This window comes from Magnolia sinica, chromosome 17 (assembly GCF_029962835.1).
Source record: "Magnolia sinica isolate HGM2019 chromosome 17, MsV1, whole genome shotgun sequence".
Taxonomy (NCBI): domain Eukaryota; kingdom Viridiplantae; phylum Streptophyta; class Magnoliopsida; order Magnoliales; family Magnoliaceae; genus Magnolia; species Magnolia sinica.
The window spans coordinates 34,244,687-34,272,044 of NC_080589.1; the positions used below are offsets into that span (position 1 = coordinate 34,244,687).

Below are 27,358 nucleotides of genomic sequence, written 5' to 3' on the forward strand. Positions count from 1 at the left end.
ATTGTGCGGGATCATGTCTCTGATGACCCTTAGACGATCTCAGCTGGAGCACATAAAATGGATGGGACTATGGAAGGGCTTGGTTTTATCCTTTCTTGAATGTACTTCTTCTTCTGGCGGACGGAGCCATTGGGCAAGCAGATCTTCTCGTAGTGGGTCATTACTACTATTTGGCCGTTGAGGAGCTCCTTGGCCGTGGTTGACACTGACCACGTGACGTGCACGGATATCCGAGCCAACCTCATCTCTGTGACTAGTTCATTTTTACCTATAAGACTTGTATATTCTTCTCTCACACACATGTGTACGCGCGCGCGCGCACACACACACCTCCCCTCTCTCCGTCATGCCTCCCTCTCCCTCCCTCTTTCTCTCAAATTTTGAAAATTTTCCTAGCAACTCCTAAAAATGACACATATTTCCTCCCCACCTTCTCTCACATACCTCTTTTCTATATAAACCCAAAGATGGCTGGGACTTTTAGGGTCTGTTTGGGCGGTGGGATTAGAAGGGATTATGTGGGATGGGATTCATCTGGTCCTGTGCCAATTCCACTCCATGTTTGGGAAGAATGTTAAAGCTTGGAATTACATTAAATGGAATTGCATTGGGTCTTGTGCCAATTTCACTCAATGTTAGCAAGTTGTTGTAGGTCCCACCATGATGTGTGGCTATATCCACACCGTCCACCCATTTATCGAGATTATTTTAGAGCATGGGCCAAAAAATCAGGTAAATCTAATGCTCAAGTGGACCCCACCATAGAAAGCAACGGGGATTGAATACTTACCGTTGAAAACTTCTTTGGGGCCACATAAGTTTTGGATCTACTTCATTTTTAAGCCCATGCCATAAAATGAGGTTACAAAACAAATGAACAGTTTAAATATAACGCGTGTATTATTCTCAGTAATTTCAAATGATGGTGGGTGTATCCATTCAATGTACCACTGTGTTATCAACAAAGCTGGGCATTAATCGATCCCATGGCAACATGGGACAATCCCTGCCATGGGTAATAATTATGTGTTTTGAATCCCATCCCACCTAATCCTTTCTAATCCCACCGCCCAAACACACCCTTTGGGTTTCAAGGGCTTCTCGATTGATCTCAACAACACATCGATGCTACCTCTATGATGATAAATTGACTGATCTCTACCAAAGCTTCTCTATTTCTCATCTCATGCCTCCAGTTCAATGTAAGCTCTCTCTCTATCTCTCCATTTTTAGGTATAAGGTTCGGGTTATGGTCGGGCTTGGACAAACATTCAGGCTAAGCTCGGGCACAACTATTTTGGCTCATCATTGGCTCAGGCCTGTTTGGGCTCACTTTGAACAATGCGGACAGGGCTTTACAGAGCGGGGCCTAGCCCGGCCCGTTCACACCGCCACCGAGTTGCGGAATTACGACAGCCCACGTACAATCGCGCACGGCTCATTCTAACACGTGTGCCGCAAAAAGACAACTAGAAACCTTTCTCCCCGCGCGCCACTCGATTCCTCCTACCGCAAGCAGCAGTCTTCTTCCCACGGAAGAAGAGAATAGAAAGGAAGAGAAATTCCTCATTTTTTTAAAAATCTTTTCTTTTCCTATCTTCTTCAACACGAAAAGAGCAAAAGATGGTAAGTTTTCCAATTTCTTTTGATTTTTCCTCTCTCTTTCTCTCTGCTCTGATCTGATACATGTAGTTTTGGTGGAGTGTGGCAGCTGTTCTTCTCATATTTCAAGGAACTGGTGGGGAAGGAAGTGACAGTGGAGCTGAAGAACGATCTCGCGATCCGCGGGACTCTGCATTCGGTGGACCAATACCTCAATATAAAGCTCGAGAACACCCGGGTCGTCGATGAACACAAGTACCCTCACATGGTCTCTCTCTCTCTCTCTCTCTCTCTCTCTCTCTCTCTCTCTCTCTCATCTTTGATTTTTTCTTGGTTTTTGTTCTGTTGCTATTTTTTTTTTTTTTTAAAAATGGTTTTGTTCTTCTTCTTTTTGAGAATTTAAGTGGTTTGTGGATCTGAGTGGATTGGAAAAAGGAAGAATTCGGTAATTAGGTAAATTGAAAATGGGGTTAGGGTTTAGGGTTTTTTTTTGGGTTTTTGAGTTTTTGGGGAATATGGCTCACCTGACTTCTGTATCACGAATATGGCAGTGTGCCCAACTTGCAAAGATTGTATGCCTAGTGCACGCTGACGGGATATGGACTGTTGATCTGTTGGGCCCTGGCATGGAGGTTCTACTGCTCAAGGATCATGCTGAGTGGATGGTTCTAATCATCTAATCGGTAGCCTACAACCGAGCATTATGTGACAAAAGAGTAAAATAAGTGATGGTTGGTGTTCAAGTTGTAACGTTGTTCTGTTCGGAGGGTTAGGATCGCCCTCTCAGTGAGTTTTGGGCCATGGACCATCTACTCTAGGGCCCACCTGCATGATCAATGATTTTTTTTTTTTGAAAATATGAATATTTTTCAGGATTGGAATTTGAGCCTGATTACATTGAAAAATACACTGTGAAAACAAAGTTGAAAGAAAATGATAACTGGGTGAATAAAGTATGGAAAATTTGGTTTTAGGGCATGAGTAGTTCTCTTAGCTGGCTTTTAGTTATCTTGTTTTGAAGATTTCAAGAATTGTTCTGATTAGTTTGCAGATATCCAATGGACGAATGTTCATTGCATTCAATGGATGGAAAGGTATCCTATATCAATTTGGGCAGGGGGCAAATTCTAAACTCATCTTTTTTTTTTTTTTTTGGAAACAAACCCCATTTATCGTACCATTTTCCTTTCCAAAAGATAAGGATGCAGAAGCTTTTTCAAAACAACCTCTCGTTTTCACAAAATGATAAGGGTGCCACCCTTGTTAGAGCCTTTTTTTTTTCCGTTCTTCTTTTTGAACTTTGGGTGATTTTTGATGTTGAAAAATTTAACTGGATTAGAAATAGAAAAATTAGATGAATTAAGAAAAGAAATTGAGTGAATTTAGCGTCACTAATTTAAGGGTTGAATTCATCAAATGTATGGCAAATGGTGTGTAAACTTCCTTTTCGAACACTTATAATTTAATGAGGTTTTTTTTTTTTTTTTTTAATTTTTTTAATTTTTTTAAAGATAATTTAATGAGATTTTAATAATATTATGGTTAGAAATTGATTATGAAAAATGGTGTTTGGGGTGAATGTGAAAGGGCAGGGTCCCTTGGTAATTGGTCTCAGTTCTGGTTTGTTTGAAGTTCGTAATTAATTGGTTCCCAATGAACTCAATTCCCTTTGTTTGATTTGTGCTCAGTTTCAAGTTCTTGGCATTGATTTGCTAAGTTTCTAGGTTTGTTTTGCTCAATTCGTGGCATCAATACGCTTTAGTTGGAGAGAATCTTTGATCCTTATTTTAGGTGATCCTTATTTTAGGTCCTATCTCTGAAGTTTCTCAAGATTGGATTTCTGATGCGCTGAATTTGGGTGAATTTAGATGTTGACAAATTTAAGTGGAATATAAATAGAGAATTAAGATGAAGTAAGAACAGAATTTGGGTGAATTTAGGGGTTTGCGATTTGATGATTGAAGTCACCAAATTTGTAGTAAATGCGGTATTGATTCACAATAAATTGTGAATCAGTCTTATCGCTTAGTTCAAAGCATGTGTGGCATTCAATGAACTTGGCCACTGTGATATATGTCTTGGGATTTATGATGATTTCAAAGATTAAGGAATCATTGTTTAAATTATGGACATGTTATATTTGTGATTAGAGTTTAGTGGCAGAACATAGTGATGGTTAAAAGAATGGAACTCAGATTCTTTAGGGTTTAGGGTAAAAGAAACTTGAAAATTGAAGCTTTAGAGTTGTTTGAGGCACGACTACTATCGAGGTTGTTCAGGGTTATGTTTCAAGTGGTTTTGGGCAGTCAAAGTTAATGCAGGGTCATTTTCACATCGGGCTCGAGTGGGGTGGCCTGTGGGATGTAGGGGCACACTCGGGGTGGGCGGCCCGCATAACCCATGGATTTGGGGCCCGTGGAGGCGGTGGCTCATGTGAGGCAGAGCTCATGGATTTTGGGCCCACGTGAGGGCGGAACCCATGGATTTGGGGTCCACGAGGAGGGTTCGGCCGAGGACCTAACCCATAGATTTGGGGCTTGGGCTATGAGATAAATGGATTAATTCGCCATGCTTTAACAGTTCGAGCTTTTAGAGCAAGTAGTTAATTGTCCTACATCAAATTGGTATTAGAGCGCGAGGTCTTGTGTTCGAGACTCCTCACCGGGGGTGATTAATGCAGGGGCATTTTCACATCGGGCTCGAGTGGGGTGGCCTGTGGGATGTAGGGGCACACTCGGGGTGAGTGGCCCGCATAACCCATGGATTTGGGGCCTGGGCTATGAGATAAAGGGATTAATTCGCCATGCTCTAACGGTTTGAGCTTTTAGAGCAAGTGGTTAATTGTCCTGCATCACAAGTCCTTGAGTTTGAGCAGTTGTGCAGTCACACTAAAGAAGCTACTCATTGTTCATGGTCATGAGACTTGGTCAACAGCCCTCTTTTCAGAGGACTTGCTCCCGGAGCTAGTTTCCCAAGTTGGCAGCTTCTTAGTCCCCTCACTGATCTCGTTGTAGTGGTTCTAAGAGGTTCGATACTTGACATTTTTAATGGTATTTTATTTTAGAAGTAAATACCATTAGAGATCAAAGAATATGGGAAGATACGAAGATCTTGCCTAACCAGCTACTAGATGCAGTTGTTATTCTTAGAGCACCAATCCTTGATCTACTTGACAATTTTTTATTTTTATTTTTTTAATTTGTTCACAACTCTGATGTGGTGGCTCTTCATTCGTTCTAGTTGGCATACTATGGTTGGCATGCGGCTTGATTGGTTGCGGCTTGCAAGAAGGTAGTTTCTGAGTTGTCTGAGTTGACAGTCTGGCACTCTTTGATTTCTCAAAGATTCGTTGACCTCTCCACACTTGCCCATATAAATAGGAGCCTGCAAACACTACTAGAAACCCTTGAGAGGAGAGATGAATGTTCAAGATAACATGCATGCAGCTCCCTTATAACTCATCTATCTTTTCCCTTCTTTCTCCTTAGTTTGTTGTTAGTTGCCCTTAGCCTACATGGTTGGTTAAAGCTTGTTTGCTTCCAGTGATGGCCTTTTACTTTTTAGCTTTCCGTTTAGTTTTGTTTTAGTTTATCAGAAAGAACCTTTGTCCTTGTAGTCGAGTAGCTTATTTTAGCTTGGATGGTAGAGATGACAATTTTTTTTTGAACACTGACAATTTTATTGATGAGAGACCAAGGCCTAAATAATACAACAAACCAAAACAAAAAGACAAGCACCCAATTACAGTTCTACCCAAATATTAGAAAATTGATCATCCCCAATAATCCTTGCTTCAATCGGCCACTCCTTAACCAGCTCCTTAGCCATCTTGCAAATTTTTGAGGAGGACTTTCTCTGATTTTGGAAACACCGATTGTTTCTTTCAAGCTATTCTAGTAGGGAGACAGAGACGCCATACTTTCCTTCCAATCTCCCCTTTTCCTTCCTCATGCCAAGATGCGGATAATGCTTTAATGGAACATGACATTACCCAATGAAAGCCACACTTGCCAACGAACTCCTCCCAAATCTTCGTCGCAAACTCGCAATGGATGAAAAGATGATTCACCAAATTTTTTGCTTTGTAACACATTAGACATACATTTGGGAGAATCATCCCCCATTTTCATAAATTGTCCACTGTAAGTACCTTGTTTCTACCGACGAGCCAAGCGAAGGCAAATACCTTTGGTGGAGCTCCATATTTCCAAACGAAAGATGTACGTCTAACCTCGGACCCATTTGACCTACCACTGAATTTTCGGTAGATAGATTTTACTGAGAACTTACCGGACTTTTCATCTAACCACCTCATCGAATTGCTATGTGATATCACCGGGCGAACCTTAACAACTCCAATAGTCTCAACAACTCCACCTCATCCTTAGATAAATCTCTCCTACAAGGAGGAGCCCAAACAACCGAGTCACCATGGAGCGAAAAACACCTTGCCACTACTACATTCGGCTCTCGAGCTATACCTGCTAAGCAGGGAAGCATCTCCCTCAAATTTTGATCCCCTACCCAGACGTTGTCCCAAAATCTGATCCCCTCCCCATTACCCAAAGAAAACCCCACTTCTTCCCAAATTCTATCTTTTAAAGAGGCCACCTCTCTCTAAAGAAACGAAGGCCTATATAATGAGGATGCCTTAATCCACCCAACATTTTCTTGTATGCCGTATTTTCTACCTACCACTTCTCACCATAAACTACCCTTCTGGACCCCAAATTTCCACACCCATTTCCCCAAAAGAGCTAAATTCATAACTTCCAATACCTGAAGATCCACCCCCCTTGGTCCCAAGGTTTATACACATTTTCCCATTTCATGAGATGAAACTTATGCTTATCTTCTGCCCCCCTCCATATGAAATCTCTCCTAATTCTTTCGAATTTATCCACCACCGCCTTAGGACATTTGAACAAGGACATATACTAGACCGGTAAGTTGGACATTGATGCTTTTATTAGCGTTAAGCGTCCACCTAATGGCAAGTGCCTCTTCTTCCAAGAAGATAGCCTACTTACAAATCTTTAGATAACTTTATCCCATTAGTACTTGGGTGGCTTTCCTATGCACAAAGGAAGCCCAAGATATGTTGTCGAAAATGAACCTTCTCTACAACTGAATGTCTTGGCGAAACACACCCACTTCTTCCCTCGTTAAGCCTACTCCCATGATTTCACTTTTTACCCAAGTTTACTTTTAAGCCCGATGCCACTTCAAAACATACAACGATCACGCGAAGATGGTCCACCTTTGATACATTCGTGTCACACATGAGCAGCATATCATTGACATATTGTAGATGCGATACTTGGAACTGAGAGTTATCAACTTTGAAGCCTTTAATTAAACCAGCCTTCATGCCTTTATCAACCAGCCCACCCAAAGCTTCCATCACCACCAGAAACAAGGAGACAATGAGTTGCCTTGCCAAAAACCTCTTGAAGCCTGAAAGAAGCCATTTAGAGATCCATTTATAAGAACAAAGAATTTTTCCGATTGAACACAACTGCGAATCCACAATCGCCACTTTACTCCACATCCCAACCAACCCAGCATGTAGTCTAAGAAGGTCCAATCCACATGATCATATGCTTTCTTGATGTATAGTATGCATACCACCCCTTTCCTTCCTTTCCTGTTGTAAGTATTAATGACTTCATGAGCTATCAACGAACTGTCCACAATTTGGAGGCCCTTTATGAAAGCCCCTTGAGATTTGGATATCACTTCACTTAGCATCAATTGAAACCTTGAAGACAGAATCTTCACCAATATCTCGCAAGGACCACCTTGGAGGCTAATTGGTCTATAATCCTTTAAACTCTCCGCCCCTTCTTTTTTTGGAATTAAAACCACAAACGTTGCCCCAAGTTCAGCTGCTATGTAACCTTTTTCGAAAAATTCGTTCACAAACTGACTCGCATCCTCCTTAAGTACTTCCAAAACTTCTGATAAATAGCAATCGGGAAGCCATCGGGATCAGGGGCTTTATCTCTCCCCAAATCCGAGATTGCCGCCTCTATCTCCTGAACAGAAAATGGTACCTCAAGTGACTCAGCCACCTCCTTCAATATGGTGTCAAAAGGAAGTTTGTCAAGCAATGGTCTATCCCACTCTTCCTTAGTTAGAAGGTTTTTTTTTTTTTTTAAGAACTTCACAATTGATGCACGAACTTTAGCCTTTCCTTCCACCTTGATTCCGTCTACCACCACACATTTGATTTTATTTGTTCACGATTGCGCACTAGCCATTGCATGGGAGAATTTGGTATTCTTGTTGCCAACCTCAAGCCAAAGCACCCTTGATTGTTGCCTCCATTTTATCTTGTCCTCCCTTACCTTGCATTAATCTTTGCCCTATGAATTTCCCTCCATGCCTTTTCCTCATTCAACAATTCCTCATCCTCTTCTTTTACATGAAGCCTTTGAATCTCTTGCAATATTGCTGAATATTCCTTGTTTCATTTCCCTAGCACCTGTTTTTTCCAAATATTTATTTTCCCTTTTAACAATTTTAACTTCTGAAAGAGGGAGAAACCAGCCCCACCTTGAATAGAAGAGGACCACCATTCTTTGACATTTTCTGAGAAGCCTTCCACTTCTAGCCAAGCGAACTCAAATCTGAAAGGATGAGGCCTCCAATCCTCCTCTTCCACTTCAAGAATGATTGGGCAATGATCAGAAATTGGTTTAGGCAAGCCTCTTTGAAACACTAACAGGTACTTATCTACCCATTCTGGAGATAGCAAAAACCGATCCAGTTTGAATTGGACAGCCCTAGCCTGACCGTTTGACCATGTGTACTTCACTCCACTCATAGGAAGATCTGCCATCTCGTTCTTGTTAATCTAATTGGAAAAATCTCGCATACTTCTAGAGATATGCGGCCTTGAATTGATTTTTCAAAAGGAAATCTCACGGCGTTAAAATCACCTCCCACCACCCACGGTAGTTAGCATTTATTTCAGTTTGCGTCCAATTCAGCCCACAAAAACTGTCGAAGAGATGGTCTATTCGGCCCATACACTGAAGTGAAAACCCATATGAATTCAGAATTGACTTCTTTCAACAACAGAGACAGAGAGAACTGCCCCTCCCAACTATCGTCTTTAATCCACATGTTGGAGTTCCAAATTATCAATATTCCACCTGCTGAACCAACTGCATTAACTGTTGCACAGTCTTTTGGTTTACCTTTCCAAAGAGAATCCACCACCCGTTGGTCACTTGCCTCCTGTTTTGATTCCTGAAAAGAAACTATTTGAGCCTTGTAATGTTTACACAATTCCCTTATCTGAACCCTTTTTTGTGGACATCCCATTCATCGAACATTCTAGCTGATTATCTTCATAGCAAAACTGAACTACCCACATCTCCTTCATATGATTTCTCATAAATCTGTCTTGCCTCAGAGCACTGGGCTGTAGAGGCCTCCATGAATTCCTTGTTGTCATTCGGAGCTTGATTCTCCAATGGTAATCTGCCTCTCGCTTCTATGAATTTACATAACTCGACGTAATCTTGTGGTCTATCACCAAAAGTAACCCCCACCATTCATGCTATATGCCCCACTACCCTTTTAACCCTCTTCATACCTTGCGCCATTGTCATCATGCAAATCTCAGAATTTCTAGCATCAGATCCTGCCGAGGACTCACCTTGAGATGGCAGAACTATCTCTTCCCTTTCAGATGTTTCCTTCGACTATTGCCGCCTTCCTTTCAGAACAAAATGCTGAACGTTGCTCACCTCTGTCGAAGGGTCCATTGTTGCCACCTCATTTTCCTTTTGGAACCGTTAATCTGAATCTGTTGGGTCTTCCCCATTGTAGGAAATCAAAGCTTTGTGGGCACTCCCAGGTGCTTGCTTGATGTAGGACAATACTTTTCTACCCTAGGATGATAATAAAAATCAGATTCTAGTTGATTTGACCAAGAACAATTAAATTTCAGCAACTACATGCAAATTCAAATAATAACAAATAGAAATTATGCTAAATCCTAGGCTAATACCTGCATGACGTTAGGAACTAATAAGAGATTGGAGAATTAGGTCCCAATGGAGTTGGGAAACTCCACATTAACGTAGGGTTAAGCCATACATCAAAAGGACTCACTAATTCCCTAAAGGAATTAGGTGTAGGTTAAAGTATAGTTTGAAATAGGTTTAGGGATTTGAAGGAAAAGAGGGAAGACTAAAAATAGGGTTAGAGATTTTAGGTTTAAAGGGGAATTTGGGGATTTAGGTATAGGGTTTTTGATTTGGGGGAAAATTAGGATTATAGGGTCGGGGATTTTAAGGGGTTTTTGCCCAAGAGGGATGGGGAAACAAAGGGGAACAAGGGGGATTCAATGGGGCAGCCGCACGTGGCTGGTTGTGCCTGTCCACGTGCGCACGTGTGCGTGCGTGGGTGGGAATGGGTGAAGGAGATGGGTGCGTGGGTTAGTGAGGAATGAGAGAGGGATGGCTTAAGGTTGATGGCTTGAAGAAGAAAGAAAAAGAAAAGAAAGATGGAAGAAGAAAAGATTAGGGATTACGGATAATACCTTGTAGGGATGAAGAGAGAGAGAGAGAGAAAAGGTTGTGGATTCATACCACGTAGTGGCATTGGATTGATCTCTCAAGTAATGTAATAAAATCCAAAATAAAAGCAAATAACCACAGTATATGTAATCTAAACCACTAAAATAAAAAAACTAATGCAAAATCCTAAAATCTATGATGGCACATGATGATGATGGCCCACGAGCAACGGTCCGATCAAGTCATCCATGTGATCCGACGGTCTGATCATTGTGCCCATCGAATCCAATGGTCCAAATGTCCTCTAGTAGCCCACATGCATCTTCATAGTGTGAGGTTTTCCAGATGTGTATACATGCCACGTGGGGTATTCAAAACGGGTACTCGGCAAGCCATTCCCCAGTTGAGAAGATTTCGCCTCTAGCAAAATAAAGCTTTGGTACCGCTCAAGTAAGTTCGGATTGACATTCTGAAGCTCCGTCTCTGTCATCCATGTATTATCTGAAGTCGGCATATTCTTACACTTGACTAGGAATTTATGAAATCCTCCTTGATGTGTGGAAACTACTTGGTGATCCAAGATTTCCTCAATCTCTTCTCGCCTAGTAGGTATAGATGGCAAAGCAATGGCCATGGGTCCTGGGATGGGTCTAGGTTATTGTGAAGGTCAAAGGAAGTGCTGGAATGAGGTATCTGGGGTTCCCTTAAAAGAAACAAGATCATCCACATTGAATGTAGACCTATTCCCATGGAAGGTGGAAGATTTATAACATACGCATTAGGACCGATTCGCTTTAATATCTTAAAAGGTCCAGCATTATGAGCTTGCAATTTGTTAATGACTCCATGTGGAAACTGTTCTAGCCTAATACGGACCATCACATAATCAGTTACTCGATACTCTTTGAATTTACGATGAGAGTCAACAGAAAGTTTATATCGTTCATTGCTTGCATTAATCCTTTGTCTGATTTCGTTATGTAATGCTTGAATATGCTGTGCGAATGACTTTGCAGACTCTAATGACCTATGTGATAATGACATTGGAATGAGGTTAATAGGTTTCCTAGGCTTATAACCATGTACAACTTTGAATGGACTCATGCCTATGGACCTATTAACCGAACTGTTATATGTTAACTTTGCAATAGGTAAGATTGCATCCCAATTCCTAATGTGATCACCCACGAGACATCTTAACAAATTACCGAGGCTCTTATTAACCACCTCTGTCTGGCCGTCTATTTGAGGATGGTAAACCAATGAAAATTGGAGCTGCATACCCATCATATGCCAGAATGTCTTCCAAAAATAACTCATGAACCTAACGTCCTAGTCAGACACAATGGTTTTGGGTAGACCATGCAAACAAACTACCTCATTAAAGAATATCTTTGCAATATTGGAGGCATCTGATGTTTTGAAGCAAGGGAGGAAGTGGGCCATTTTAGAAAAACGATCCACCACGACAAAGATGGAGTCATGCTTCTTGATAGTCTTAGGAAGCCCAAGCACGGAGTCTATGCTAATGTCCTGCCACGATGCATGTGGCATTGGCAAAGGCGTGTATAGCCCTGTATTATGCTTCTTCTGCTTTGCCAGTTGACAAGTACGACATTGCCTTATAATTTTGGCTACGTTTCACTTGAGGCTTGGCCAATAGAATTTATTTTTCACAAGGGCAATGGTCTTGTCACGACCAATGTGACCTGTTACTCCTCCAGAATGAAGCTCCCAAACTAGGAAATCTCAGATTGAGGTACGGGGAATACCGAGTTTGTCTCCTTTAAATAGAAAATTGTCATTCAGAGCAAAGACATTGTTATTCCTTGACGGGTCAACTAAAAGTAACGCGTACACATTTTTAAAATCTGTGCAAGCATGGTATTCTTCTTTAAGTTGCTCAAACCTAGTATCTTCGACACTCATAGACTATAAAAGCATCACCCTACGACTAAGGGCGTCGGTAGGTTTGTTTTCGACCTCGGCCTTATGTTTTAGCACAAATGAGTATTCCTGAAGAAATTCAACCCACTTATCATGCCTTGAGTTCAACTTCTTCTGAGAGCCTACGATAACGTAAAGCCTCATGATTGGAAAACATGACTAATTCTTGTGGTAGCAGGTCTCGATGATTGCACTACTGCATAAAATTCTGTCATAGGTAGAGTATTGTAGCTTTGCCTCATTTAACTTCTCACTAAAGCAACGGTGTGCCTTTCCTGACTAAAACACCCTACCTATATCTACACCAGAAAAGTCTAGAAGGTGCATGACGGGAGCTTTGCTCATTTTGCCCTTTATCTCCTTGAAAGCTTTAGAAGCTGCTTTAGTCCATGCGAACTCTCATTGCTTTATGCAATCGGTAATGGGAGCCTTGATGGAACTGAATCCTCTAATGAACTGCCTATAGAAGGTTGCTAAGCTAGTAAGTTGTGAAAGCTTCGTAACTCGTGAATGTTCTGCAGTTGAAGCCACTCAACTATAGCCCTGACCTTCTCGGGGTCCGCTCTCATGCCCTCAGAGAAAACTATGAACCCTACGAAAATAACTCACACTAACATAAATGTGCACTTCTTAAGCTTGGCATAAAGCTTTTCAGCTCTAAGGATCTCACAGACTTGCCTCAAATGGTGGAGATATTATTCCTTTGATGTGTTATAAATAAGGATGTCATCGAAGTATACAACAAAGAACTTACCCATAAATGGTCTCAACACCTAGGTCATTACTCTCATAAATGTGCTCGGGGCATTAGTCAAGCCAAAGGGCATGACTAACCACTCGTATAGCCCGTCCCTCATCTTGAAGGTTGTCTTCCACTCATCTCCTGGGCGTATACGTATCTGGCGATAACCACTTTTGAGGTCTATCTTCGAAAATATGGTGGCATTGACCATTTTGTTGAGCATATCATCAAGACGCGGTATAAGAAACTGGTACTCGACCATGATTTTATTAATGACCCTACTGTCCACACACATGCGCCATGTGCCATCTTTCTTAGGCGTGAGGAGCGCTGACACGACATACGAACTCATACTCTCCTAAATGAAACCCTTCCTAAGGAGCTCATCTACCTGCTTCCTCAACTCTGCATGCTTCGTAGGGTTCATTCGATAATAAGGAAGGTTTGATAGAGTCGCCCTTGGGATAAGATCAATGACATGCTAAATGTCCCTCATGGGTGGAAGCTCATCCGATAAGTCAACAGGAAAGACATCATTGAACTCCTCCACAACTGGATTCGCTTCAGATGACTACTCTACCCTCACCTTGGGTGTAATCTCCCTAGCGACAAGGGTGTGCACCATCGAATCCGCCTCAGTCTTATTTTCAAATTCTTTGGCAGTTATGATATGAAGAGACTTGGGTTGGGATTTCCTCACTTCATTGGGATCACCCTTTCTAAGGTCCTCTTTAAACTCTGGAGTGTTTTTGGGCAGAAGAGGATTCAACGTTATCTCTTTGCCCTCATGCATGAATGAACAAATATTCGAGTGACCGAATATTGCTGCATCACGATCAAAGAGCCAAGGCTTCCCCAAGATGATGTGGCCTACATCCATAGGCAAGACATCACACCACAATGAGTCTTTATAAGATGTGAAGTGGATGGGAACAAGACAATGCTGGGAGACTAGCATGGAGGACTCGTTAACTCATGAAACTATATAAGGCAGAGGGTGAGGAACGGGATTCAGGCCCAACTGGGAAATGGTGCTTTCAGAGACCACATGGGCACAATTGCCACTATCGATGATCATTTTGCAGTTGTTTTTACCACATTTGGTGTAAGTATGAAAGATGGTATTCCTACGCCAATTGTCAGCTCCCTTAGCCTGAGTAAAGGTGCACCTAACAACTGCAAGTTTTATAGTTTCTTCATCACTAGCACCAATCACAGGGTGATATTCTTTTTCCTCAGTCACCCTAGTCACCTTTATCTTCCTCCTGCTCTCCAATCATGAGGGCCCTCGTTTGCTCTTTTGTAGCACACTCATGAGCGAATTGGCCGAATCCTTGACGGTTATAACACCGCTAGAGTTCGCTTCCTCACGAACTGGTACTGGCGACTTCTTTGACTTTAACGTCATTAGGGTTGGATTGAGAACCAATAAGAGCCTTGGATTGACCCCCAAAGTTAGACTTAGCTCCCTGACGAGTAGTCTTAGCATTGGAATCTCGAGAGTCAAATCGCCTCCCAAATTGCGGCTTGAGATACCGCTTGATGTCTAGCAGCACTTGGTGCATTTATTCTAGGGTGCTGACATCGCGAGAGAGAAGTTCTTGCCAAATGTTGACCCGAAGGCCTGTTTTAAATCGAGAAAGAGTGATCATCGAGTCCTTAATATCTCATCACATCATGTATTCTTTAAACTTAGTGATGTAATCTGACACAAGCATGGTCCCTTGGTGAAAGGATTGCCACTGATCCATAAGCCTTTGACGGTATGAGAGGGGAATATATTTTTCTTTCAATATTTCTTTCATCTCTTCCCAGTGCGCTACCGGGGCACCTTCAGACCTCTCAATCTTTTGCTCAGTGTTGGTTCAAAACAATTTGGCTTGGCCCACCAATTTCATCTGGGTGTACCTCACACGACGGGCATCAGACATGTGATACCACTCAAAGTAGTGGTCTATGTCCCCCATCCAGTCAAGGAATGCTTTGGGGTCTAGGCGACCATCAAAATTCGGCGCATCTACCTTCACGCTCTTCATGACTTGCTCATCTGGATCATAATGGTCATAGAACTCTCTCCTGGAACTCTCTCATCATGACTTGCTCATCCAGATCATAGCGGTCATAGAACTCTCTCCTGGAACTCTCTTTGAGGTGCTTGAAAATGAGCACCACCATGGCCGCCAACTTGGCCACGGCCTCGTCCACGTCCTCCAGTAGGACCTCCTACGTCAATATGCACTGGGCCTCCCGCTTGGGATTGGCCATCCTCCCCGGTGTTGGGGTTGGCTTGTAGAGAGGTCTCTATCTGCTCTGAACGGTTATTTTGGGCTACCAATTGATTACTGTTGGCTCTACTCTGCGCCTCTATGGTCATCTGATGGGTGTTCATAGTTTGAATGAGCTCGGTGAGTTGTTCTAGATTCATCATGGGGTGAAGACCACATCCACGTGCAGTTCTTTTTGTTTCCAACTATGTCTCATCTATCAAGTAATGTAATAAAACCCCAAATAAAAGAAAATAACCACTATTTGTAATCCAAACCATTAAAATAACAATGTAATGCAAAATCCTAAAATCTATGATGGCCCATGATGACGATGGCCTCACGATCAACGGTCCGATCAAGTCATCCATGCAATCCGACGGTCTGATCGTCATGTCCATCAAATCTAATGGTCCAAATGTCTTCCTCTAGCAGCCCACATGCATCTTCCCAGTGTTTGGTTTTCCAGATACACGTACATGCCATGTGGGGTCTTCAAAACATGTACTTGCCAAGCCACAAAGAGACCGGGGCCCGCCTTCTCTGATACATGTGTAGAGGCGCACGTAATGTGATGTCCCCATCATTGCTGCTTTGCTAATGCCCTAGGATTGAGCTCAGTAACTGAATGCTATTCCTTTGACTCTGAAATGGTGTCTTTTAAACGATTCCGCTTCGGATCCACTTCATGTAGCTGGTTGAAGTCAAAGAAGGAAAAGAAGAGATAGACCAATGACTTATCGTAAACCATGTCCATTCACATGTCGTGACTTAAGACATTCCCCACCTGTGTGAAGTATATCACTTGTGTGCCTCCCGCTTCTGTGAATAGCGTCACATGCGGCTTGCTTACCACATGTGGAGAAGAAAAATCCATTTGATATACTGATATTTTTCTCCCCCTGCTTCTGCAAGACAACATTGCGACACATGTTACAATCACCTTTCCTTGCATTAAATGCTCGACTTGTCGTTCTCAACGTGGCACGATCTCGAGGCAATGAGTTGTGTTTTTGGGCCTTGAAAATCGCACTTCAAGGAATAGACGAGAGAATCTCTCTCTCTCTCTCAAAACTGCCACCTGTCGGATTCTTCCCAAGACAACACATGCCACCTTGTCGGTAGCCAATGAGGGGACTACAATACATCGACTCTTGTTTCGGTAGTCCGCTGGAGATTCGATTACGTGCTCCTACACCCTTAAACAATGAAACCACCATGGGAGACCCTTGCGAGCTTTCTCCACCTCCCTCAATCGGCTGCGGGGACCTGACAAAGCTTAGAACTCGACCCAATTTCCGACTTCTGAATCTCTTGCACCGGCCTAACCATGAAGGAATCATTCCCAACTATGATTCAAAATAGCTCCGAAATCATTCAAAGCTTCTTCTTCCTCACTCGAATTTTGGCAAAGAGGAGATTTTCGTAGTTTGTTGTCATTGGATCGATCTCCAAACCGACTCCGAAGCAGGATCCTATTTCAATAAAGACATCATCAATACATAATTCGAGGGGATAATCTCATATTTGGTTCCATACTTCTTCCCAACCGAACATGGACTAGGACTCCCAACGCATTATCTCCTTAACCTTTTCCTCTCAAAGTAGGTTGTTTGACATGAAGAAATTATTTGCTGCTTCTTTGGAGTCAACCGATACCCACAAGACATCATCTTTTAACCTTTCTAGGATTACATCCTCTTCGAGATTGTTGCTCTGCTTCAACCACTGACAGGTTTCTTGGTTCCTGCTTGAACTGATATCGCAAAGCTGAATTGAAGCTTTTGCAATGAATAATCCAGTACCTTCTGGGAGTTTCTTACTTGCGGGCCTTCCTCAGTGTCAATTCTCCAAACCCCCTTTCCTCCATAAGCTGATTTGAGCCGGATGCCTTGATGTTTTGAGAATCTGTCTTCTTGTTGCTATCAGGAGAGCCCATTAGCACCTCTTTGATGGACCAAACATTTGCTCGACTCTGGAGGACTTGATACTGCACAGGTACATGGTCCTTGTTTTTTCCTTATATATATATATCCTGATTAAAGCGGGTTTTTTGCACTTGTAATTTCTTCCCGCCAAAGCTTTCTCCATCAAGAATCTTCATCGCCATCTCAATCTCATCCACTTAACTCATCTGAACAAATGCAAAACTGCGGTAGTTGGAGGAATATTGATCACAGGGGATGACAACTTCCATTATTCTACCCACTTCACCAAAGATTCCCTTGGAAGTTGATTGGGAGCCATCCAAATGGGAATCCAGTCACGTACAATGTCGGCAGCTCTGTGAGTACAGAGCATATTGGATGGCCCTTCTTCCTCACCTCTGACATCTTCTGATGGACCACAATCCATCCTTCTGGGTTATCTTCCTCTAAAACTCCCTTTCCTCTCTTGGCGTAATGAGCCTAATCTTTTCTCCCATCGATTTGTAATGCTTCCGTTGGGTTAAGTTGGTCTACTCCGTCATGCACAATGTTTTCTTTCTTTTGCCAAAACTTCATCTTCCCATGGAAGAATGTTTGTAGGTAGAGATGGTGCTCCGTCAATGTCATGCACCCTGCCTTCTTTCTTTTGCCAGAACTTCATCGTCCCATTGAAGTAGGGTTGTACATGAGCCAAGCTAGCTTGAAAATCTCGCTTGGCTTGGCTCGTTCTAGCTCGACTTGACTCGACTTGAGGCGAGCCAAGCTTCATATGACCCAACTCGTTTTGAAAACGAGCCGAGTTCAAACATATTGGAGCTTGACTCGACTCAACTCAAACCCAGCTCAGCTTGAAGCTCGAGCTTAGTTCGACTCGAATATATTATATATACGTATATATTATATTTAAAAATTAAAAAAGTTAAAACTTAAACCCTATCCTACCCGTCCGCCCCTTTCTTACCCTTCCTTACCTAACCTGCCATGCTCGAGCTCCTCTCTCTCTCTCTCTCTCTCTCTCTCTCTCTGAGCACCAACAATAAGGTACCCCTCTATGGCTCTATCTAATATTATATATTATTATTAATTGAATATTTGATTTGGGGGTTGGGTTGGGTCGGGTGTGGGTTGGGTTTGTTGGGCTGAGTGGCTGGGTTGAGTCGGGTGCAAGTTGGGTTGGGTTGCTAGGTTGAGTCAGGTGCGCGTTGCGTGTTGGGTTGGGTCGAGTTAGGAGCAGGCTTGACTCGACTCGAGGTAAGCTCGCCTCGACTTGATCCACTGCTCGCCTCGAGCTCGACTTGAAAGGTTTGACAAACAAGCCAAGTTCCAGTGGTAAGCTCGAGGTTGAGCTTGAGCTTGAACTCGAGGAGAGCACGGACGAGCCAAGCCAAGCTTGCCCCACCTCGACTCAACTCGGGTCGATGTACAACCCTACATGGAAGAATGTTTGCAGGCAGAGATTGCAATCCCCATCATTTGATATTGAAACCTACCTTAGTACAGGGTATTTTTTATTTTTTCATAATAAAGTGCTTCTAGGTAATTCATTCAAATCTACCCCTTTATCTTTTGGTCCACTGTGAGACTAGATACCGGCACTCAGCACCTTCGTGGTGCTTTATCTTGTGGATCCACATAGTAGCAATGTTAACGTTGGCATAATGGGACACCGACTTCTCTTCTTCGACATCCTCAGTGCATGGATGGTTTTGAGTATGAAAGTTGAGTAAACATCATTGTATTGCCTTTTCACTACTTGATGAAAAACGTAGTCTAGTTCCTGCTTCTCTAGTACATTTAGATGTTTGGGGACCAATGAAAATCTTTATAGGACAGGGCATAAGTACTTTCTTACATTCATTGATGATTTTTCACGTATGGCTTGGATTTATTTAATGAAAGTATGATATGAGTTATTCTATATTTTTATGACCTTTCACATGGAGGTACAAAATCAATTTAATTCAAAGGTGTCTGTCTGTGTTTCATTAGGAATATATGTCAAATTCTTTTCGTTTGTATTTCTTTGAAACATATATATTGCATCAAGCATTGTGCACACATACCCTGCAACAAAATGGTGTAGCAGAACGTAAAAATCATCACTGTCCATTTATAACTCGGGCCGTATTAATTCACAAGAATGTTCCCAAAAGTTTCTGGAGTGATAAGGTTCTTACAATGTTCTTCCTGATAAATTGAATGCTCTCAATCGAATGCGGTTCTTACCACATGCTTCTTGATAACTTGGGCCTTCCCCTTGCCTTGTTAGAGCCTTCAACTTGTACCTACTCACTCCTAGCCGCTGCAATTCTTGGTCTCTATTGCATGTCCAAACCATCTAAACCTACTTTCCCTCGTGTTATTACTTATTGCTGTGCTATTACCTATTGCTGTTAATCCTAAATTTTATTGAATGCATTCATTTTTAATTCTATCCTTCCTTGTCTGGCCACTCATCCATCTCAACATCCTTGTTTTAGGCGCACTCATCCCATGAGCATGTTGTTTCTTTACTGCCTAACATTCTGCTTGATAAAGCTTGGCTGGTCGTAGAGCCATCCTATAAAATTTCCCTTTTAGTTTGAGTGGTACACAATGATCACATAAAAATCCATAGGCAAATCTGCATTTCTTCCACTCTGCCTGGATTCTGTGGGCAACATCCTTCTCAATCTCTCCATTATAATGAATTATTGATCCAATATGTTGAAAGTGGTCATTTTGGGAAACTTCTTGGTCAACAATCTTAACTAATTCCTCATTCTCAGTCCTATTGGTACTAAATTGCACTCCTTATACTCTTCTTTTAGTCCAACTAATTTTAAATCCTTTAGATTCGAAGCACCCCTCCATATATCTAGTTTCGTGTTTACGCCCTCCCTCATGTTGTCAATCAGAACTATGTCATCTGCAAATAACATACACTTGGGGATCTTTGCCTTCAAATGCCTCGTTAACTCATCCATAACTAATGTGAGAAAGTACAGGCTCAATGCCGACCCGTGGTTCAAGCCTACAATGATTGGGAACTCACTTGTTTCTTCACTAGTGGTCCTCACATTTGTTATTGCTCCCTCATTCATATCTTTTTTTTTTGAAACGATCCCTCATTCATATCCTTAATCATGTTAATATATCCTTTTGAAACTCTTTGTCCAACACCCACTGGATTAATTCTCTAAAGACCCTATCGTAAGCTCTCTAAGTCAATAAAGACCATGTGGAGATCCGTCTCACTATATTTCTCCATCAACGCTTTGAGAAATTTTCTACTGTGGATATCCTTCTAAGGCTTTTAGGAGTAGTTTACCTCATCTAGAGTTTGTTGCAAGATCTTGTAAGCAGATCTGGACTAGCAGATTGACTTGGTTGCTTGAAGTTTACTCTTTTGACCTTCTAGTAACTTAAGCATTGTTTGTTTACGGGAGATTCACCATTGAAATCCTCATATAGCAAATGAATTGATTTGGTGTGGTCCTTGGTGTACTGTTGGATTAACTATATGGGCAATGCAAGCTTTGGAACAGCCTTCTAAGACTTCAACTTCAGTTACTGACTTGCTAGAAGACAGTTTGAGCCAACCCATATCTTTTGAGCTCTTCGGTCAACGATTGGAGCTTCTATTGTTGACTTGTGGTCTATTCCATTGCGCATATTGGCTGAGATGAACATACAGCATTATTTGTAAGTTTTAACCTCCAACAAATACCATGTAATTTGTATCTCTTGATGAGAAAAATGCATGCGGGGTACAAAATTCATTGGCCCCATGCCCATATCCAAGAAGATTCTAGAATACCTAGGAGGATTATAGTACTTTGGAAGACTATTTTACTTGAAAAGAATGACACATCCATATCTACGAATGTTCAGAAAACATAAGAGGATTCTGGAAATCTACAAGACCACATGTTTACGAGAATGCTATCATAGCACAGTTACAAGATGCCCTCTAATGGTACGAATCATCTGTTAACAAGTATCATCATCTAAAGGCTTGGAGTTTTCTAGTAATGACCAACTCAACCTTTGTGTCAACCCAATCGACACTCTGATCAAGTGGTAAGGATTTGTAGCAAGTCTAGAGACCAATAAGATGAGGCAATTAGGGATTTGAACCTGCTAGAAGCACAATGGTTAGATAGCTTTCTGTAGCTGGTCATGCACCCAACACAGATTTTTTTTTTTTTCCTTCTACATCACTTGGTTGTCTCTATCCACTTGCTCAAAGCCATCATCAACTACTTGCATACTATGCTAGATTCTTGCATTATATAGATGTCTCGAGGTCTACTTACTAAGGGTTAATAAACCCTTATAGTCTATCAGAGAGTTCAAAAGGCTCATGAAAGAGCAATATACCTTTTTAGGAGGGCTAAATCTTTTGTTAAAGAACGGGTTTTGGCATTCGATAGTGCTTTTCTTTTTCCAGTGGGCTGGTAGTTGTGGGTTTTTTAGTTAGTTATTTATTTCTATTCTTTTGTATATTGTTTGCTTCGGCGTTTCAATGAAATTATCACCTTTCAAAAAAAAAAATAATCTGAAAAATCACTCTTAGCATTTTATGATTTTGATGAATATTAACATATTTTGAGGGGATAACCGAAGATTTATTAAAAAGAGTATAGAGAAAAGGATTGAGTGACCTTCTCGTCACTCCCTCTCAAACAAGAGAACAAAAAATACAAAACAGTGAGCCTGACATTCCCTCTTGAAACAAGAGAAAGAAAAACCACAAAAGAAGATCCAAAAGAACCCACTCTCCCCAAGAAAAACAAAATCCCAAGAAAGTAGAGCCAAAGAAACCAGACCCTTGAAACCATACTTCCACAATCTCTGATGATTTCAGAACTTGGACTGCCCTGAAATTCGACTTGCACCGTAGCCCAATTTGCCAACATTGGTGCACTTTTCCTTTTTATGGTCACACTTATAGCTGCGTGAAGCATGAAGCGAAGCAGCAACAGATTCGAGTTTGTGAGCGGAAGCGTCTGTTTCAAAATGTAAACAAGTATAAATGGGTAGGTGGGAGTGTGGGCATTGGAAGCACTAGCAGGAGCGGTGTCTACCTAACACTCAGGTTAGAAGATCTCATTTCTGAAGATTCTCCCATTCCTTTCTTTCCACAGACATCACATGATGGCATAAGGAAGCATCCCCCACATAGTATTCCCCTTTTCAGAAAAAAAAGGCCAGCAGACCACCCAATAAATAAGACAAGAAAAACGAAAGCAATTGCAGGAGTATTCAGTTCTGGATACAGATGGCTTTTGGTTTTCTTTTGGTGGGTGAATTAGACAGCTACAAACTGACTTGACTGAAATAAACTGTAGAAGGACAAAAGTAGAAAAGAATAAGAACTTGAGCTGAGTTTGGATTGACCATCGAATTGAATTGCAATAACTAGTTCTAGTAAGTGGAAATGATAGCGTTCATGATGAATAATGCTCGTATAGCAGTTGGATCCCTTTCAAAGCTAACCTATTCAAAGACGTAATTGCTGTTCGGAGCTCCCTTGTCCTGCAATATAATTGCTAAGAAAGGAAACTGCCATCCAACCATTTTCGCTTAATTGAACTAATAATCGCATTTCAATTCAACAGTGCAAGGAAGAGTAATATGGAAATGACAACTAGAAATTGAGCCCTAGTCAGTTTCTAAGTACTTAATATATCCAGCATTCATCGTGAATCAAGCTTGTTTTCAGGCCATATGCTGACATGGTTTTAAGACTCGGCTGAGTCTCGTGCAACTCGGCCAAGTTGACTCAGACTTGGCCGGTCCTGATCCAGTTTGACACCATGAGTCGCCCCTAACTCAACCAATCCAAGGCGGTTCTCCCTCGATTTCGGATAGTCCCGACTCAACTTGAGACCAGACGAGTTGGTCCGAATCACTAAGGGCTCATTTGGGAGCTTGTATTTGGAATAAATTGGAATCCAAATCACAATTTCACTGGAATCAAGGTGATTCCAAATCCTCAGTCGTGTTTTGCAGCTTCTAATTGGAATGCATTGGAATCCAAAAATTGTGTTTGGATGCTCGTAATTGGTATGCGTTGGAATTCTTTAGTATATTCTTAGGAACTTGAATTTGATTAACTAAATCAGCTTTAATATCCCACATTGGTGTACATATGTGATATTTGACAGAATGATTGTAATAAGCCCATTGAAATATATACTTTGGCCCAAAATGATGAAATTCCAAGCCTCGGGTGGGCCGCAAACATAAGCATCACAAACGAATGACTCACTAATGTTTTTAACCGTCCATTTAGATGGCCAACGTTTGGTCAATTTGGATCATTCTATTGATGTGATTTTAGTGTTGCTGCCGATAATTGGATTGTTTTTGGGTATCATCAGCATGCCACGTTTATAGTGGATTAGTAGCCTAGCAACACCTTTTGTTAAATGTGCGACTCTCTTGCCTTTAAAAAGGGAGCCAAAAAAGGCATTTAACTCCAATTACACCATAATCACAACAAAAAGATGAGATTCCAAAATGGGGCTGCCAAATGACCAGCAAGTCTTTTGGCCATGGATGGCCATTTACAGAAATGGCAAGGGCAGCATGAATGAACTGTGAGCCTCTCCAACTGTACGCCTGTATCTCTTTGTGACATATTAAGATCCACTCAACCCAAAAAGCTTCAAAGAAATGTGACCACACCTTCAAGCCAAGGGGAAATGCAGGACAAAGGTTGACGTGCGTATTCTCTCGTCACATAAAACAGATACTTGGAAGAGAAAAATTCTCTCTTGGAAAGATAATTTCTAATCAAATTTTATTGCGTGTCACTATCAGAGTGAACGCCTCAGCTCTAGGTGGGACTGAGTTCTCTAGTCAAATTTTATTAGCCCTCACTGTCAGAGTGAAGTGAACGCCTGAACTCTAGGTGGGACTGACTTCCTTTACACTTTTGCCCAAGGGGAGAAACATCATCACTATTCACACATTCTGAGAAGAATGATTTCATAGGGAAGAAGCCAACACCTTCCAATTAGACTCGTCCAGTAAAAAAATTATGCTTCATTGGTTGGAACTGAACTGTGAGGTGAATGGTCCAACAATTTTCTAGAATCAGATGTTTCTAAGAGGCTTTTTGAAGCATCTTTATTATATAACATTTTGTTTGAGCCCATTTGAACACACACCTCCCAAGGGGGTGTTTGACTCCTAAATGCCATTTTGATCCAAACGACAGTTGATCTTGTGCATTTGGATGCATTTTGCAATTAGGTGGGACCGAGTTCTCTAGTCAAAATTTATTAGCCATCACGATCAAAGTGTTCCTCAACTCTAGTTGGGATTGAGCTCACTATTCACACATTCTCAGAAGAATGATTTCATAGAGAAGAAGCAAATGCCTTCCAATTAGACTCGTCCAGATAAAAAGTTTATGCTTCATTATCAGGATCATTTGGTTGGAACTGAACTATGAGGTGAATAGTCCAACAATTTTCTAGAATTAGATGTTTCTAAGAGGCTTTTTTGAAACATCTATATTATATGACATTTTGTTTGGGCCTGTCTGAACACACCCTCCCGAGGGCATGTGTGACTCCTAAATGCCATTTTGATCCAAATGATAGTTGATCTTGTGCATTTGGATGCATTTTGCAAACCTGTCTCATCTCCCACTCAACAAAGTAGGTGCTAAAATGCTGACTTAACAAAAACCAATCCGATTAGTTTTCGGAGTCAACTGAAAAAGCAGGTTTGGAAACCACTTTTTGAGGAAGCGCGTCCAAACAGGCCTTTAGTTTATTTATTTATTTTTCACAAGAATTGAAGCCTTACTTGTCAATTTGGTTCTGTTTCACTGCAACTGCCTAAGTGTTTCATTCGGATCAGCAACATGGAATGGTCCATCAGTTAATTTTTTGGTTGAAATTTTGTCATGTTGTGGCCCTTTTAGCCATTCGGTCTGTTTTGGCCCCTTTCGGGTTGTTTGTTTCCAACATTATTTTTTTTTCTTCAAAAAAAATGTCATATTTTTCCATTTTCATGAGTATTTCGTGGTGACCTTAGGGGATTTGAACTAAAAAATATGCCTCCAGATAGAATGGGAGGGTTAAAACATATAAAACTATTTTCTTCAATAGTTCGGTGAGCTTAATTCCCTTTTCTACCAATGATGTTGTCCGGATTATTGTTTGCAAACTAGGCTGTCAGCCAGGGATTGGCCTAGGTGACCCGGCATGGCCACTGGCTAGTGTCTGGATTGAGGAAACCAGACCTGCCCTGGTTAGTGTGCAACTCGGTCCTGGTTTCCCGATTCTACTCTTGACAAGTTTGACTCGGCCGAGTCAAAATGAGTTAGCCAAATCAGATGTAGTTTCAGTTGTTTTCAGATTATTATTATTTTTTTTCATAAGAAGAAAAAGAAGAAAAAGTGGAAGAAGACACACACACACACACACACACACACACATGCATAGATGCATGTATGTAGGTATGTATGTACGTATTTTATTGAAAACTTTGTTAAAATAATATTTTTGACCCGCTGGGTCGACTTGGTACTTGGCTGCTTGATACGTATGTATGTATGTATTAATAGAGTTATATGTATGTATGTATGTATTGCATAGAAAACATAATAAAGGTAAGATGACGTGCTGGGTCGACTTGGTACTCGGCTGCTCGACCCGACCGATTGGAGTCCTGGTATGGATCCTGGATTTCATACTATGGTCTCGATAGAAAGGGGTTAGTTGTTGTACATCTTTGGTGTGGTGTGATACACGAGGTTTGCTAGCTCCACATGCACCTTTACCTGGCGCATGTGCTGCATGTGCAAACCTATCACATGTGTGGACATATGAACTGGGCATAGTGTGGCCGTCCATGAAGATGACCTTGCAGAAAAGTCAGGCCAGTCATCTCATCTGTTTGGCCACAATCCTATGATGAGTGTGGACTGTTGGCAAGTTTTTTCAACTGTCCATTGTTTTTGTACAGGGATGGCTTGCTTGATGAGTGGACCGGACTATTGCACCAGGTCATCTTCATGCTGGTGTCCGCATTAGGCACAGCACAGATGTCCCACACATGCCAGGTTGGCATGCGTGCCTCATGTAAAGGTGCCTGTTGGACTAGCAAATCTCTTATTCTTACAGAAAAGAGACATACTTTTCCTTGTCAAGGTAGCAATTGAAGAATGGCTCTATCTATAAGTGCAACATAAACGTAGTATATACATCTGTGCATGCATGCTCGTGCGTGGTTGACTGTATATATGTGGAGATGTGTGCATGCGTGGGTGTGTTTGCATGTGTGTGTTTGTGTGCACATACATGCATGTGTTGGCTAAGCTCACGTGTATATAGCCCCGCCCGTGAACACGCCAGCATGTGCCAATATGACACGTACAAGATTTGAGTGGGTACATCAGGTGGGTTACACTAGGTACTATGGATAAAAAAATCATGCTGATTCACTCATTAGGTGTGCCAGTATACAAAAGAAATGTATGGGTAGAGAAATGTTTTTTCAGCTGTCAATATGCTTCATGCAGTCACTCACCAATGGTCATTTGATTCAGTGATTTGCACCAACTCGTTTGGTTCTGAGTTGAGTCATGACTGGCCTGAGTTGGGGGGTGACTCATCTGATTCGGGCCAATTCGGCCATGTTTTGGGGCTGACTTATGGTACTGAACCAGATCGGACTTGACTGAGTCCAAGTCAACTCAGAAGAGTTGGCAATCCATGGTCTCTACAGACCTTGATTTTTGGGCAGTAAGATCTACAGAGTGTGTTGTTGGGACCATAATGGCATGTGTGCAGGTCTGTACATGGGCCAGGGCTATACCACGTGTGTGGGCCTAGAAATTCCGTGGAAGTGTAACCTCACAAGTGACAATGATTACGACCTTGTTTTCTGTATTCTGCAGATGTCAGTGAGGAACTGTTTCATTAGGGGTTCCGTGGTGAGGTATGTTCAGCTTCCACCAGATGGTGTGGACATTGATATCCTTCATGATGCTACAAGGAGAGAAGCTCGTAACGGCTGATTGATTTTGTCACTCCTTTTAGGCTCCCAGAAGAGGAAAAAAAAAAAACAGGAAGATCACATGGTATTTTTCACCCATGAATTCCTGTTTTTAGATGTATGGATATAGGTAGATGTACTTATATAGATGTTATTTCTATGATGGTTTAGCGTTTTCTGGTAAACTGTTTAATCGAGATTTGGGTATTCTGTATGGTTTACATGTTTGGAAGTTTCAGTATCTATAACTATTTGTGGAATTAACCCCAGATTGGCATGATAAATTTCAGTATGAGCATGCAAAGCTAAGAAGGAAAATGAAGATTTCATTTCTTTTGA

General features: G+C 41.6%; 1 protein-coding gene across 1 annotated transcript; it reads left to right on the forward strand.

The window, feature by feature from the left end:
• Nucleotides 1-1,462: 1,462 nt before the first annotated feature.
• On the forward strand, nt 1,463-27,358 carry LOC131230796 (sm-like protein LSM2). The gene is made up of 3 exons (XM_058226785.1): nt 1,463-1,626; nt 1,712-1,870; nt 26,922-27,358. The coding sequence occupies exons 1-3, from the start codon at nt 1,624-1,626 to the stop codon at nt 27,039-27,041; spliced, it is 282 nt and encodes a 93-aa protein (XP_058082768.1). The 5' UTR covers nt 1,463-1,623; the 3' UTR covers nt 27,042-27,358.

What these genes read in the sequence shown, in the direction of transcription:
- LOC131230796 (XM_058226785.1), top strand. An exon ending in AACACAAGTACCCTCACATG is followed by an intron (nt 1,871 to 26,921) that starts GTCTCTCTCTCT and finishes TGTATTCTGCAG; the next exon opens with ATGTCAGTGAGGAACTGTTT.